Source organism: Aotus nancymaae, unplaced genomic scaffold (genome assembly GCF_030222135.1).
Source record: "Aotus nancymaae isolate 86718 unplaced genomic scaffold, 86718_ANA_hifiasm-v0.15.2.pri h1tg000007l, whole genome shotgun sequence".
NCBI lineage: Eukaryota > Metazoa > Chordata > Mammalia > Primates > Aotidae > Aotus > Aotus nancymaae.
Window position 1 is genome coordinate 66,395,933 of NW_026988418.1, and position 15,621 is coordinate 66,411,553.

The 15,621-nt window shown below is 35.2% G+C and overlaps 1 protein-coding gene across 1 annotated transcript in view; it reads right to left on the bottom strand.

Moving 5' to 3' along the window:
• The window catches only part of STXBP3 (syntaxin binding protein 3), a 71,831-nt gene that overhangs the window by 27,278 nt on the left and 28,932 nt on the right, over window positions 1-15,621 (bottom strand). Inside the window, exons 7-11 of the mRNA XM_012468024.2 lie at window positions 14,068-14,222; window positions 8,446-8,536; window positions 5,472-5,596; window positions 2,000-2,095; window positions 1,811-1,868 (exon numbers count right to left, since the gene is read on the bottom strand). Coding sequence (XP_012323447.2) covers window positions 1,811-1,868; window positions 2,000-2,095; window positions 5,472-5,596; window positions 8,446-8,536; window positions 14,068-14,222 — 525 coding nt within the window. The remainder of the gene's footprint in view (window positions 1-1,810; window positions 1,869-1,999; window positions 2,096-5,471; window positions 5,597-8,445; window positions 8,537-14,067; window positions 14,223-15,621) is intronic.

Sequence of the window (15,621 nt, forward strand, 5' to 3'; positions counted from 1 at the left end):
CCCACCCAAATCTCACCTTGAACTGTAATAATCCCCACGTGTCAAGGACAGGACCAGGTGGAGATAACTAAATCATGGCGGCAGATTGCCCCATGTTGTTCTTGTGATACTGAGTGAGTTCACACAAGATCTAATGATTTTATAAGGGGCTTCTCCCTTTGCTCAGTGCTCATTTTCCCTCCTGCAGCCCTGTGGAACTGTGAGTCAATTAAACCTCTTTTCTTTATAAATTACCCAGTCTCAGGTATTTCTTCATGGCAGCATGAGAATGGACTAATACAGTGAATTATGGACTTAAGTATAAAAGCTAAAATGATCAATCTTCCTGAAGAAAACAGGAGAATATGTTAATGACCTCAGGGTAAGCCAAGACTTCTTATGTAGGACACAGAGAAACTATAAAAGAAATAAATTGATAAACTAGATTTCATTAAAATTGAGATATTCTGTTTATCAAAAGATATATACATACATAAATACTTGTATAGGACTCATATCCAGAAAATAACTTCTATAAATCAGCAAGAAAAACAGACAACTCAATTAAAAATGGACAAAAGACCTTCAATGGGCACTTTGCAAAACAAAATATTCAAATGGCCAATATGCACAAGAACATCAGAGAAATTAAAATTAAAACCACAATAAGATACCAACTCATATAACGAAAATTCTTACAAAAATTAAAAAACAAGAATATATCAAGTGTTGGTGACAATATGGAGCAACTAGAACACTCAATTATTGCTGATGGGGATGTAAATCAGTTCAAACACTTTGCAAAACTTCTGGCATTACCTATTAAAGCTAAACATAATCCTACCCTATAACCTATACCTAAGAGAAGGTGTGTATGTACACCAAGTGACATGTACAAAAAAATCCATAGCAGCTTTGTTCATAATAACCCCAAACTGGAAACAAACTAAATGTCCATCAAAGGGAGAGCAGACGAACAAACTGTTGTATATTTATATAATGGTATTACTACTATACACAAATGAAAAATAAATGAATTACTAAAATATGCAACACAGGTGAATCTCATTATGTGAAGTTCAAGAACAGGATCTCTGGTGATGAAAATTAGAATAGAGTTTACTTCTGGCAGGATGGGTACTGACTGGGAAAGGACAAGAGGGAATATTCTGGAATGATGAAAATGTTCTGTATCTTGATTTAGGTGGTGGTTCCAAGTGTATATATAAGTAAAAGTTATCTAGTATACATTTAAGATTTGTCTGTTTTACTTATAAGTTATATCTCAATGTAAAATCCCAACAATACATTGATAAAATTGACTAAACGGTCTTAAAATAAACTTTAGGGTCAGGCATCGTGGCTCACACCTGTAATCTGAGCACTGAGGTGGGCAGATCACTTGAGGCCTGAAGTTGGAGACCAGCCTGGCCAAGGTGAAACCCTATCACTACTAAAAATACAAAAATTAGCAGTGTGTGGTGGTGCACACCTGGAATCCCCACTACTTGAGTGGCTGAGGCAAAAGAATCACTTGAGCCTGGGAGGTGGAGGTTGCAGTGAGCCGAGATGGTGCAACTGCACTCTAGGATGGGTGACAGAGTGAGACTCTGTCTCAAAAAATAAAATACAACAAATCAAAATTTAATGAAGCAGGACAGATAAAATGTTGTTAACTACTGAGACTAGGCAATGGGTATGTAGGAGTTCATTCTCTACCTCTGTGTTAGAACTTTCCCAAAACAAAAAGTTAAAGAAATAAAATAAAGATTTTAAACAAACTTTAAAATTCACCTTCACTCTTATTTTGAAAGTTAAGTAAGATTCTTACCTTTCCTTCTGTTGCTTTCTTTGTTGATGAAATTTCCTTCATAAGCTTGGGAATTTCCCTGTCAAATTGTGAGAGAATTCTTTAAATTTCTAAGATGTAATTCTTTACAGAACTATTTTAAGGTTACAAAATGTACTATCACATAGTGTCTAAAAAATATGGAATAAAAATTAAAATGGATTCACATACTCTAACACAACTGCAATATGCCGATGTCGAATTCTAACCCAGAGGTCATCTTCTTCTTCAAGGATGGCCTCCTTTTCTTTTCCATCTGTTTTATATCTACAAGTAGACAGAAACACTAAAACTTTTGGATTTTTTTCCCTCCAAAAGCACAAGAAATATTTTTACAAACAACAATTTCAAGACACAACTCAAGAAACTGAAAAGTATAACCCACTGTTTTAGGGGGGTAATGAATACCTACTCAAAACTACGGCATATTGCTATCCTTACATTAAAAATAAAAGTGCTAAGCCTACCAAGATATTTTCAAATGTTAGGTTTAGGTGTCATTATTATAGAGTTTTAATTCAGCAAAACTGTACCTTATAAAGCAAAAATTCAATGTCCTACAATTGACTTTAAGAACAAGACTGAATATACTGACGATTTATGTTCTAATTGCCTAAAACACTGTTTTGATGTGCTAATAACCCACAGTACAATGATCAAAACTCCATTAAGAACAGGAATATCAGCTGGGCACGGTGGCTCACGCCTGTAATCCTAGCACTTTGGGAGGCCGAGGTGGGCGGATCACTTGAGGTCAGGAATTCAAAACCAGCCTGGCCAACATGGTGAAACATTGTCTCTACAAATAATACAAAAAATTAGTGGGGTGTGGTGGCACATGCCTATAATCCCAGCTACTCTGGAGGCTGGGGCAGGAGAATTGCTTGAACCTGGGAGGCAGAGTTTGCAGTGAGCCAAGATCGCACCACTGCACTCCAGCCTGGGTGACACAGTGAAACTCTGTCTCAAAAAAGAAAAGAAAAAATAAGAACAGGAATATCATCCCCAATATAACCTATTAAATATTGAAGGTGTTTCAGAATTGGTACAAAATTCACAAACACATATCATCTGTTTCTTTATTCTTCCCCAACCCTATAACCACATCTCCTTTACAGAATGAGAAAGGAAATGAGAGAAAAAAAATATGTAAGCTATAAAAATTGTGACAGCTTTAATGAGTTCTACTGAAGTGAGCAACAATTTAAGGGGTTCATGAAGCTACTCAAAATGGGCTTCCTGATTACCCTTATCTTTTTATGCAGACACCCTTTTTCCATTTGTGGAACTAGAGAAGTCCGAATCATCCTTGGAACTACTGATTTCCTGAGTCAAGATCAGGAAGGACTGCACTGAGTTTTCTTAGCTCTGAACTACAAAGAATACATGTAGACTTCTGCTATATGAATATAATCATTTCTAAAATCCCCCAAATTATACATCAATCTATAAAACCATCCACCTGTGTAGATTACAGATGTCCAAAGACAGAATCACTGTGCTCAATTATATAAGGCTACAGTACTAAGGATGAAAGCCCTTTTGTCATTTAAAATACCACTTTGTTCTTATACAATACCTTTAACTTATAAGTGATCTGTAAATAAAGATAAGAGTAGCAAGCCTGACAATACTCAGGAGATGAATATCCCATTTTAAGAGTAAATTTATTTGGGAGGCCAAGGAGGGTGGATCATTTGAGGCCAGGAGTTTGAGACCAGCCTGGCCAACATGGCAAAACCCTATCTCTACTAAAAATACAAAAATTAGCTGGGCACAGTGGTGCGTACTTGCAGTCCCAGCTACTTGGGAGGCTGAGGCCAGAAATTGCTTGAACTCAGGAGATGAGGGCTGCTGTGAGTCAAGATCGAGCCACTGCACTCCAGGTTGGGCAACAGAGGGAGATTCTGTCCCTCCCTCCTCCCCCAAAAAAGTAAAATTTAAAGAGGTCACCAATAGGAAAACTTGAATCTGGACCCTTAGAGCTTCCTGCTTTGTATTCTGTTTCCAAAAAAAATTGTGATGGAGGCTGGGCATGGTGGTTCACCCCTGTAATCCTGGCACTTTGGGAGGCCAAGGCAGGCAGATCACCTGAGGTCAGGAGTTCAAGACTAGCCTGGGCAACACGGCAAAACCTCGTCTCTACTAAAAATACAAAAATAAGCCAGGCGTGGTGGCAAGTGCCTGTAATCCCAGCTACTTGGGAGGCTGAGGCAAGAGAATCACTTGACCCGGGAGGCGGAGGCTGCAGTGAGCCAAGATCATGTCACAGCACTCCAGCCTGGGCAGCAGAGCAAGACTCTGTCTCAAAACAAAACAAAACAAAACAAAACAAAACAAAACAAAACAAAACAAAACAAAACTGTAATGGAGCACAAACCACAGGGAGCTTTACTCCCATCTAATTCTTATCTCTGAACTTTGATTCAGAAAGAAGGGGGTATAGTGGCTTCTTAAAAAATAAATCTCTACTTAAAAAAAATTAAAACTTTCTTTGCTTGCCAGCGAACCTAAAGAAATACATATTTTAAATATTAGGTCAGAAATATCTAAAATTTATATCTATGGTCTGGAACTAAATCCTTTACTATCCATTGTTTTATTAATTCTCTTCAAAATCTCTTGAACAATGCAGGTTTACAGACCTAAAAGGTAACAGAGGTTAAGTAATATCCCCTCTGAATAAACTGCTTAAAATAACTTTTAGAAAAATAGCTATGTTATCTAATATTAATACAGATAATACAGAGAAAAACTCAGAAACCAAGATTCAACCAGAATGCAAATAAAAATACAATAGAAAATACAAATTTTAACAATATTTAAGAAAAAAAAGTATTATAACTATCACAAGTGTCTATATCTTAATCTAATAAAACTACCAAATTACTTTAAACATGAAATTTCAGAAAACTAATTTTCATTTTTACTACTGTACTCAAGCAGTAAATCTTAGCTGACAAACACTAATTTGTATTTAAAAATCATATCAAATAACATCTGTAATGTATGTAATACATATGCACACCCATAAATGAATGATACAGAGATGCAGTAAGATGATTCCTTGATAGAAAAACTATTTCATTTTTCATTTGTTTTTATTTGACATTACTTTTAAAATAAATATGTTTATGCCAAGATTAACTCAGTAAAAAGTACCAAAATGGTAAAACTATGGCTGCTGTTTTCAATAGCCATCCTATTTAGATTTCCAGTGCTCTGATCTTTTAAAATACGTTACATTGATAAGACACATACACTTTTGAATGTATGATTCAGAATAATTATAGCCTAACAATTTTGAATATGGTTTCTACTTCAATAAATATGATAGTGAGCCTGGTATTTACTTTTAACATGAGTAAAAGGCCCAAATTCTATGTGTTTAAATGTAGCTCTGCTGTAACATAGTTAAGGAAACAAACACACCAAAACTGCTCCAAAGCAACCAAATTATGCTTTAACTTACAAGGTCAACATATCTGTCAAAGACTATAACTGCAGGAATAACAGAAGGATAGTCACTGAATAGAAAAGGTTACAGGGGCTTTCAGATTTCTGATGCCTATATAAATTATTAAATGCTCATATTCTATCCTGTTTGTATATGCCCTCTATATGCCCTTCAAGTTATACTTGCTTGTATGTATCATTCTCAATTGGTAGTAGATCATATGCCATTGCCTGAAAGGTCAGTTCATGCAGGACAGTGGACACAGGATCAAAGCCACGATCAATTATTAAGAGCTGTGAATGAGTTTTACCCTAGAATAACAAGATAAAATAATCTTAAGCAGCTTCAATTTCTTAGAGTGAATGTATTTTTAATATCTTAGAATACAAAGCAAACTTTTCCTAAGTTCTGTCCCTTTTCCCCACCAAAAACATACAACAAAACAAAACAAATGGTTAATTGTCTTAAGAATGTGAAGTTATAATAAAACAAAGAAAAATCTGAGTAGCACAAGTGAGAAAAAATGAAGACTACATAATTAAAACCTTTTGTAACTAGAGTAAGAGGATACATTTAATAACATGGGTTTGAACTGTGTGGGCACACTTATACTCAGAGTTTTTTCAACTGAATACAAATAGGAAACACAGTATTCTCAGGATGTGAAACCTGCATGTATGAAGGTCTGACTTTCCAGATATGTGGGTTCTGCTGGGCTGACTGTAGGACTTGAGAAGGTGTGGATTCTGGTATACACAGGAGTTACTGAAACCAACCCTCCCCTCCTCTGTGTTTACCGAGGGACAACTGTATAATAGCCTGAAAATTCCTTTTAAAAAAGTAACATTTTGTTTGCACGAAATCTATTTTCTTATCAATTCAGTTCCAAAAGCACGAAAACTGATATAAATTATGAATAGTAGCTACGATCTGAGTTCTATGTACTGGACATTTGACTAAACAAAAATACATGGATTATTTCATTTAATTCTTTTAGTAATCCTGTGAGACAGGTATTATTATCTCTAGTACACCATGAGGGCATTGCGGCCTGAAATGAAGTAACTTGCCCAAATCACACAGGTAGTAAGAGGCAGAATGGAGATTCAAACACAGATCTGCTCCAATAGCATAACCATTGTGCTACATTAAAAGACTGTATTGATACAAACTAAGATGATAAATCACAATGAAAACCTTGTTATAATTAATTCACAAATATCACTAATCACTAAACAGTGAATAACAGTGCGGAAAAATTTGTTGTTAATGTCAGTATCTTTCATACTTCATTTTAAAAGTAATAAATTCTTTGGATTATTTTAAGCAGTAACAGATAACTACAGCTCATTATACAAACATTTTCTATTTATTTACATATAATAGGTAAATTATATAGGCTAGATTTAAAAAATATTTTAAAGTTAAGCATACTCATTTCATTAAATTTTGAGACAGTATAATACGGTGATTTAGAGCACAGCCTCTGAATCAACTAGGTCTGAATTTGAGTCCAGTCTTGACCACATTCTTACAGTACAAGTTTGGACAAAATGCTTAGCCTGTTTATATGCCAGTATTCTCTTTGTAAAATGAAATACAATTACAGAATCTTTGCCTTATAAGATTATTGTAAAGACTAAATATAATCATACCATGAAACACAGCACAGTAAGCCCTCAAAAATGTAAGCTATGAATCTTCAGAAATAAACAGGAAAAAGTGCAATATAAGTTCTTTAGCAGGCTTAGGGCTTATGATAGCATGTGGAAGGAAGCATCACTTGGCCTGAAGAGTCAGGAAAGACTTCAAAAATGAGGTGACACTTTATCAGGTGTTCCTGAATAAAGGAAAGGTATCAAGTATTTGAAGGATGATTAATTTTCCAGGCAAAGAGAATGGAAAGGACAAGTTTAATTTTTGTGGATTTTACTCTTTTTCCACTGAAAACATAAAGGACCAAAGGGACATTTGACTGTATATCTTTTCATTCCATAAACATTTATTCACTATCTACTATGTGTACTAAGCCATGTGTCTTCAAAACTACAACCAGAATAACAGCCTTCACTAGGCCTTTAAACCAAAAACAGGTAACTTTTAAGGTAACTAACCTAACATCTAAGTTTATATCTTCCATTCCAGCCACATTGTTTAAATTGTGGATTTTGCCTTTTTCTCTACTGCCTCTACCGGAAGAATCCTGTTTTCCATGCAATAAACTCCTTCTTATATCAGGTTATACTCATTCTTCAAGCTCAAGGGCCTCTTCCTCTTGGGATACCTTCCAGCACTCCAATTTAGAAGATAAGCCCGAGACTATATTCCCATTATACTCTGTGTATTCTTCTCTCATTCCACTTATTATACAGTATTGTAATTGGTAGTTTCCTGGCACAACTCCTCTTCTAAACTAGCAACAGTTCTTTTTCTTCATTATCCAGCTACTGTAATATCACTTCTTAGCCCTCTGGCCCCAACTCTGTCAGTCTCCTCAAGCTCTTCATTCTGTCACCCACATGTAAATGCTGGTATTTCTCAGATTTCAACCTTAGTCTTTGATTATATTACTGCCATAAGATGATAATAGCTGCCATTTATTTAATTCCTATTGGTGCCAAATACTTACTTGCTAACTTAATCCTCATACTGCCAAGCAAGGTATATGTTATTTCATCTATTTCATAGATGGAAAAACAAACTCAAGGTCACAGAGCTAGTAATAACAGGAATTCCTACATTTATTAAATGTTTACTCATTGGCAAGCATTATTCTAAGGACTCTGCATGTATCAACTCATTTAATCATAACTTTTAAAATAGGTATTCTCTTATTATCCCCATTTTATAGAAAAGAAAACATAGTTACATACAAGTTACGTAATTTGACCAAATAGACATTAACTATGAATTAAATGGCAGAACTAGATTTGGACACAGGGTTGACTTCAAAATCCATTAGTTAACTGATTCTCCTTTAAACCATACCATCTATTAGGGTTTCCACAATTGTGTATGTTAATGATTCTCAAATCAGTATTGGAGACTTATGTTAATGGCTGCCAAATCAATACTAGAAAATGAATGAAAAAATTTCTTAGGCTAATAAAGAAATAAGATAGACTTTATGCATAGTTACTATTTGCCTTGCATACATTACCTTTATTAGGCTCTTTTCATCAATCTTATAGTAGTCTTCAAGCTTTTTTTCAACAAGCTGTGCAAGCTTACTGGCATTCTCTAGGGGTTTACTAGAAATGGAAAAAAGGATCAAACATTATCTTTCTTTCAGTATATACTTTATAATATCACAAAGTTTAATTCTAAAATTAAACTATGGAACTTTAAAAATGTTTACAAAATGAAAAATTTTATAAACATGTAAAAGTTCAGATAATATGTCAAATAATATTATATCAATATATTTGGAATTTATAAGGACAAACCTTATCATATCTGCTTCAGATTTTTTAATATGAAGAAAATAAAATATTACATGTAAAGGTGCAGTTCCCTTTATTCTGCTCCTAAGTCCTGGTCCTTTCCCATGCCCCTCCCCCAAACCAAGGCAACCACTATTATTAATTTCATGTGTATTTTCCCTCCAGTCATTTCTGTTTCATGTGTGTGCATGTGTGTTTGTATATGTGTGCATTTGAGATTTATGTACACTGACACACATATTGAATTTATTCATTTTATCTCCTATATAGTATCCCATCATGATTATACTGGATTCTATGGATTGATTCCTCTAAAGATGGACATGAGTCATTCTTAATATTACGCTATTACAAACACTGAAACAAATGTTTGTACATATGCCTCTAGGTATATGTACATGTTTCTCTAGGTACATTACATGTAAAAGTATAATTGCTGGGTCATAGAGCATATACGTTTTCAACTCTTTTCAATATTATCAAATTACTCTACAAATTAGGTGACCAATATCCCTCCCCCTAGCAGTGTGAGATTTGCCCACATGCTAACATCCAGTCAACTTTTCAACATCTTTTGCATAAAATCTTGTATATCATTGTCTTCTAAAATGATAACATTGTACTCTAAATTGCAACTTCATGACCAGTGGTATTAGGGTAACTTCCAATTCTACCAAAAAAAAAAAAAAAATGCAGGAAAAAAGCTCTTTAAAACAAATTGAAGAGGACATAAAAAATGGAATGATGTTCCATGTTCATGGATTGGAAGCACAAATATTGTTAAAATGTCCATACTACCCAAAGCTATCTACATATCCAATGCAATCCCTATCTAAGTACCAATGACATTCTTCACAGAGACAGAAAAATATTAAAATTTACATGGAACCACGGAAGACCCAGAATAGTCAAAGCTATCCTAAGCAAAAAGAACAAAACTGGAGAAATCACAATACCTGGCTTCAAATATACTACAGGGCTGTAGTAACCAAAACAGCATGATACTGGTATACAGACAGACATAGAGACTGATGGAACAGAATACAGAACCCAGAAACAAATCATACATCTACCATTAACTCAATTTCAACAAAACTGCCAAGAACACAGGTTGGGGAAAGGATAGTCTCTTCAATCAATGGTGCTGGGAAAAGTGGATATCCATATGTAGAAGAATGAGACTAGACCCCTACCTCTTGCCATGTACAAAAAATCAAGTCAAAATGGATTAAAGAGTTAAATCTAAGACCTCACACTATGAAACTGCAAGAAAACACTGGGGAAGCTCTTCAGGACACTGAACTAGGCAAAGAGTTCTTTGTGGAACATTCTTGAGTAATACCCCATAAACACAGGCAACCAAAGCAAAAATGGATAAATGGAATCACATCAAGTTAAAAAGCTTCTGCACAATAAACAATCAACAAGCTGAAGAGACAACCCACAGAATGGGAGCGAATATTTAAAAACTACCTATCTGACAAGAAATTAATAACAAGAATAGATAAGGAGCTCAAATAACTCTATAGGAAAAAAAAATCTGATTTAAAAACAGGCGAAAGAGCTGGATATTTCCCAAAAGAAGACATATAAATGGCAAAAAGGTATATGAAAAGGTGCTCATATACATAATTAATTACCAGAGGAACGCAAATCAAAACTATAATGAGATATCATTTTACCCCAGTTAAAATGGCTTTTATCCAAAAGACAGGTAATATTATAACACACGCTGATGAGGATATGGAGAAAAGGGAACCCCTGTATACTGTTGGTGGGAATGTAAATTAGTACAATTACTAAGGAGAAGTTTGGAGGCTCCTCAAAAAACTAAACATAGAACTACCATGTGACCCAGCAATCCCACTGCTAGATATATGCCCAACAGAAAGGAAATCTGTTCACCAAAGAGATATCTGCACTCCATGTTACTGCAGCACTATTCACAACAGCCAAGATTTGGAAGGAACACATGAATGGATACAGAAAATGTGGCACATAGACAAAATGGAGTACTATTCAGCTATAAAAAAGAATGGATCCTGACAATTACAACATGGATGGAACCAGAGGTCACCATGTTAAGCGAAATAAGCAAGGCACAGAAAGACACACTTTGCACGTTCTCAATTATTTGCAGGAGCTAAAAATTAAAGCAATTGAACTCATGGAGCTAGTAGAAAGATAGTTACCAGAGGCTAGAAAGGGGCAGGAGTAGTAGGTGAGGGTTTAAGTGGGGATGGGTAATGGGTACAAAAATATAGATAGAATGAGTAAAATCTGGTATTTGATAGCACAACAGGGTGACTACAGTCAACAATAATTTATTGTGCATTTAAAAATAACTAAAAGAGTATATTGGATTGTTTATAACACAAAGGAAGGATAAATGCTTGAGGGGATGGATACTCCATTTACCCTGATGTGACTATTATGCATTATATGTCTGTATCAAAATATTTCATGTACCCCATAAATATATACACCTACTATGTATCCAAAACAATTAATTAAGAAAAAAAAGAGAGAAAGAAAAAGGCTCTTCAGCAGCACACCAACCTTGAAAATGGGGAGGTCTCATTGTGAGGGCTTCAAAGTGTTACAGAATCTTTAGGTTTTATACCTTAAAAATAAATAATGCAACATCTATAAAGGGTAATTCATTACCCTTTATTTTCAAAGGAAAGACACTTCATTTTAAAATTATACTTTAAAGTCTATAAAGCCTAAAGAAATATATATATATATATTTTATAGAGATGGGTTTCACCATATTGGTCAGGCTGGTCTCAAACTCCGAACCTCAGGTGATCCACCCGCCTCAGCCTCCCAAAGTGCTGGGACTACAGAAGTGAGCCACTGCACCTAGTCCACCTAAAGAAATATTTTGTGAAAGCAGGTAGAATTTTAAAACACAGGATTACAGATTATTTATTAGTGTAACTCAAAACTAGCCCCCATGTGAGCCACTAAATTATAAATTGGCTATATTTACTCATTTCTCCAAATATAACCAATCACCAACAGTAGAAGCTTCAATAGTTACTAAACTCTTAACAGGAGCCAAACCACTTAGCTCAGTTCCACTGAGTCCAGAGTGTAATTAGCACATCTCTTATAAGAAAAAGGTGGCCGGGCGCGGTGGCTCAAGCCTGTAATCCCAGCACTTTGGGAGGCCGAGGCGGGTGGATCACGAGGTCAAGAGATCGAGACCATCCTGGTCAACATTGTGAAACCCCGTCTCTACTAATACAAAAAAAAATTAGCTGGGCACGGTGGCGCGTGCCTGTAATCCCAGCTACTCAGGAGGCTGAGGCAGGAGAATTGCCTGAACCCAGGAGGCGGAGGTTGCGGTGAGCCGAGATCGCGCCATTGCACTCCAGCCTGGGTAACAAGAGCGAGACTCCGTCTCAAAAAAAAAAAAAAAAAAAAAAAAAAGAAAAAGGTAATGCCAGCACTTTGGAAGGCAGAAGCAGGTGGACTGCTTGAGCCCAGGAGTTTGAGACCAGCCTGGGCAACACAAAGAGACCCCATCTCCAAAAAAAAAAAAATTGAAGAAAAAGAATGTTTCTAATACCCAAGGTATGAATAAAGAGCTTGTTTGGTAATACCTGAATTAAGGAGATCACTATACTTTTTCTAAGTATTAATAGTGGAATTTTTAAATGGTAAATTAAGAGTAATGTGACTTAAAGCACTACGTGAATTTAAAATTAAACAGTTCAGCCAACTAACCTGACAAATGCCAATGTTCAAATTAAATAACTTTTTAAAAGACAAATGAGTAATAATACTTATTACAAGTAGTGTAGTGTATTTACTACTACCATATTTATTAGTGCTGTGTACTAGTCTGAATGCTTTACAGATATTCATTTAATTCTAAAAACAACTGTATTATCTTTCCTATTTCATAGACACGGAAACTGAGGCGAGAGAGTCACACATGAACTAGCAGACCAAAATTAAAACTAAAACTGGCACACACAACAACATGAATGACTCTCAGAAAATAATGTTGAGTCAAGAAATAGAAAACAAAAATTATCATGTGATTCCATTTATACCAGTTCAAAATCAGGCAAAATTAAACTATGTGTTAGAAGTGAGATAGTAGTCATTTCTGGGGAAGAAGAGGGGCGAGAGAGCTGGGAGGGATCAAGAGAGAGGCCTCTGAGATGCTGTTAATGTTCTATTTTTTTGACCTTGGTGGTGTTAGATGGATATGTTTATTTTGGAATGAATTATCACGCCACATTTAGCAGGTCCTCAAATAATGTCATTTTGTTCAATGTCATCTCATTATACTGCTGAGGAAAAAAAAAATCAATTCCTGGCTGGGGCCACTGTCTGTGTGGCATTTGCATGATCCCTCCATGTCTGCATGGGTTTTCTCCTGATACTCTAGTTTCCTCCCACATCCCAAAGATGTGCATGTTTGGTTAACTGGTATGTTTAAATTGTCCCAGTCCAAGTGAGTATGGATGTGTGTGTAGTGTGCCCTGCAACAGGATGGTATCCTAATCTGGGTGGGTTCCTGCCTTGTGCCATGAGCTGCTGGGATGAGCTCTGGCCATCCTTCTAATGAGCCTGAACTAGAATAACTGGGCAAAAAATGATCCTGCTTTTATTAATCTTTCTTAAATGTACATATAGTCACATTTCTTTAAGTGTTAATATTAGAAGTGTTTCAGGTCTTTATTTAAAAGTTTGGTGACATTACATAACCAAGGAACTTACTTCTTGTTTATATCAATTAGCATATGGTGAAATCGGTTTCATCAGTTTCCAAGAACCCATCAATGACATTAAGTGAGGACTTACTCTACAGACAATTCATGTACTTTACAGTAAACTTCATTTTTAAAAAGAAGTATGTAAGTCAAGGTATACAGTACTAAATTTAAATTTTACCTGTTAAAAAACACCCAAAATGTATTTAGAAAAGGCACTGGGATTAAATACTATAGATACTTAGACACTAACAGGTATCCAGAGAATACTGACATTTAAATTTGGTGGTGATTTAATGAAAAACATTAATTGTACCACTGTATTCCCTATGTGACTACACAGACATTTCCTCTAAGCATTCCTTAAACTGATGAAAAACTGTCTGGTAAACTGTACCAAATTTAGGCTCTGAAATTCAGTTAACAGAAGCTATTTATTATTCTGAAATTTAAACCACAAGCTTTAAATCTCCTATATGTAGAATATGGTAATTATAAAAAGAAAATAAATTTTGCAAACCAATATACAAAGGTACAGAGACATTACTTACCTCTATAATGAATGGTAAACAGATGCATAACAAGTTCAGATGTTGAGTGTCTTACCTTTTATATCGTACTCCAGGATTTTCATCCAAGGTGGCACATACTGTAACTATCTGGTCAGCCATTGCTTCCATAATGCTATCTTTTCCCTTTGCATTACCAGAGTCTGGACTATAACAGTAATAGAATGCATCTGGTACATCAAGAGTATACACCTAAGTTAAGCCAAAAAAATACTCACTGTCAATATGGAGACCTGAATAAAATATATATATATATATATATCAAGAAAATGAGGCAATTATTTGGGACAGTTAAAAAAAAAACACTTGCACTAACCATGCTGTTTCCTGAAACAATTGGGTTTTTACCTTAATCAAATCTCATTTCCTCTGTCATCTTGATTTCATCTTTTATTTCTTTTCTCACTCTCCTTTCCTGCTTAGTCTACCTTTGTCCTTCAATTCCTGTTTCACAGACAGATTATACTGTCCACTTTTCACTACCTGTGTAACAGATGAAGGAATCTGAGGTAGTCAAACTAAAATAAAAAATCTAACTCCTAGCACAAAGAAATACAACAGTATCAAAATTGGCCTACGTGTCAGACATAAATTAAAAACCTTAACTCATCAGAGAGTAACGTAGAAATCTCCCACAATTAATACATGTCTTCAGTTCTTTAGCTTATACTTTTCATGTCCTTAAGAGATATACTTCCCCAAAAGACATGGCATTGTGCCAAACATAATATAAATCTTACTATATGTATATGCAGCAAAACCTCACAGATTCATTCATTGAATTAACAAAAGAATTTTCGTATGTACAAAGAACTGGATTAGAGGATTTGGAGGATACAAAAGCAGGAGCTCCCTAGTTGGTACGGAAAGTTCTCCCATTAAACTAAGTTTTGTTGTTTTTTTAAACAATGATAGTAATTTCTCTTAAACTATGAAAATTTATTGTAAGTAAAAGTAGGCAAGAAGTAAACATTACAGGTTAAGCAATGAATTATGAATCAATTTCTTGCATTTCTTTTTACACACATTCATTTCTCTGGACATAGTCTAGCACCACCAACAGCAGACTGAACATGAACGAAAATTTAGCTGTGGCTCATCCACTTATCTCTTTGCTGCTCAAAGGCTAGGATGCTATATTAATTGTCAACAAGCACCCTACACTTGAACTGTGGCTTCCTCATAATATAATATCCCAGAGCAGTAGATAATATTATTTGTTCAAAGACATTGACTGCATAGCCCCCCAAGGCTTTTCCCACCCACCCACTGATGTCAGGTTTGGCCACGGTCATATGTAGGTTCGTTTTTGTCTTTGCTTTTTTTTTTTTTTTAAGAAAGAAAGAAAAAAAGAATGAAGAAGAGGAAGAAAAAGGAAGAGAGAGAGAGAGAGAATGGGAGTATTGCTTTCTTGCCCAGGCTAGAATGCAGTTTAGTAATGGGTATTGAAAACCTCTTTTATACCGTAATTATACTTAATAATGTAGACAGGAAGGAATAAGGGAAGACAATAACAAACAAGCAGCCAATCAATATTTCATTTAAACCTATGAAATGCTATGCGATTACTGAGGAGTGATTTACTTCCAAT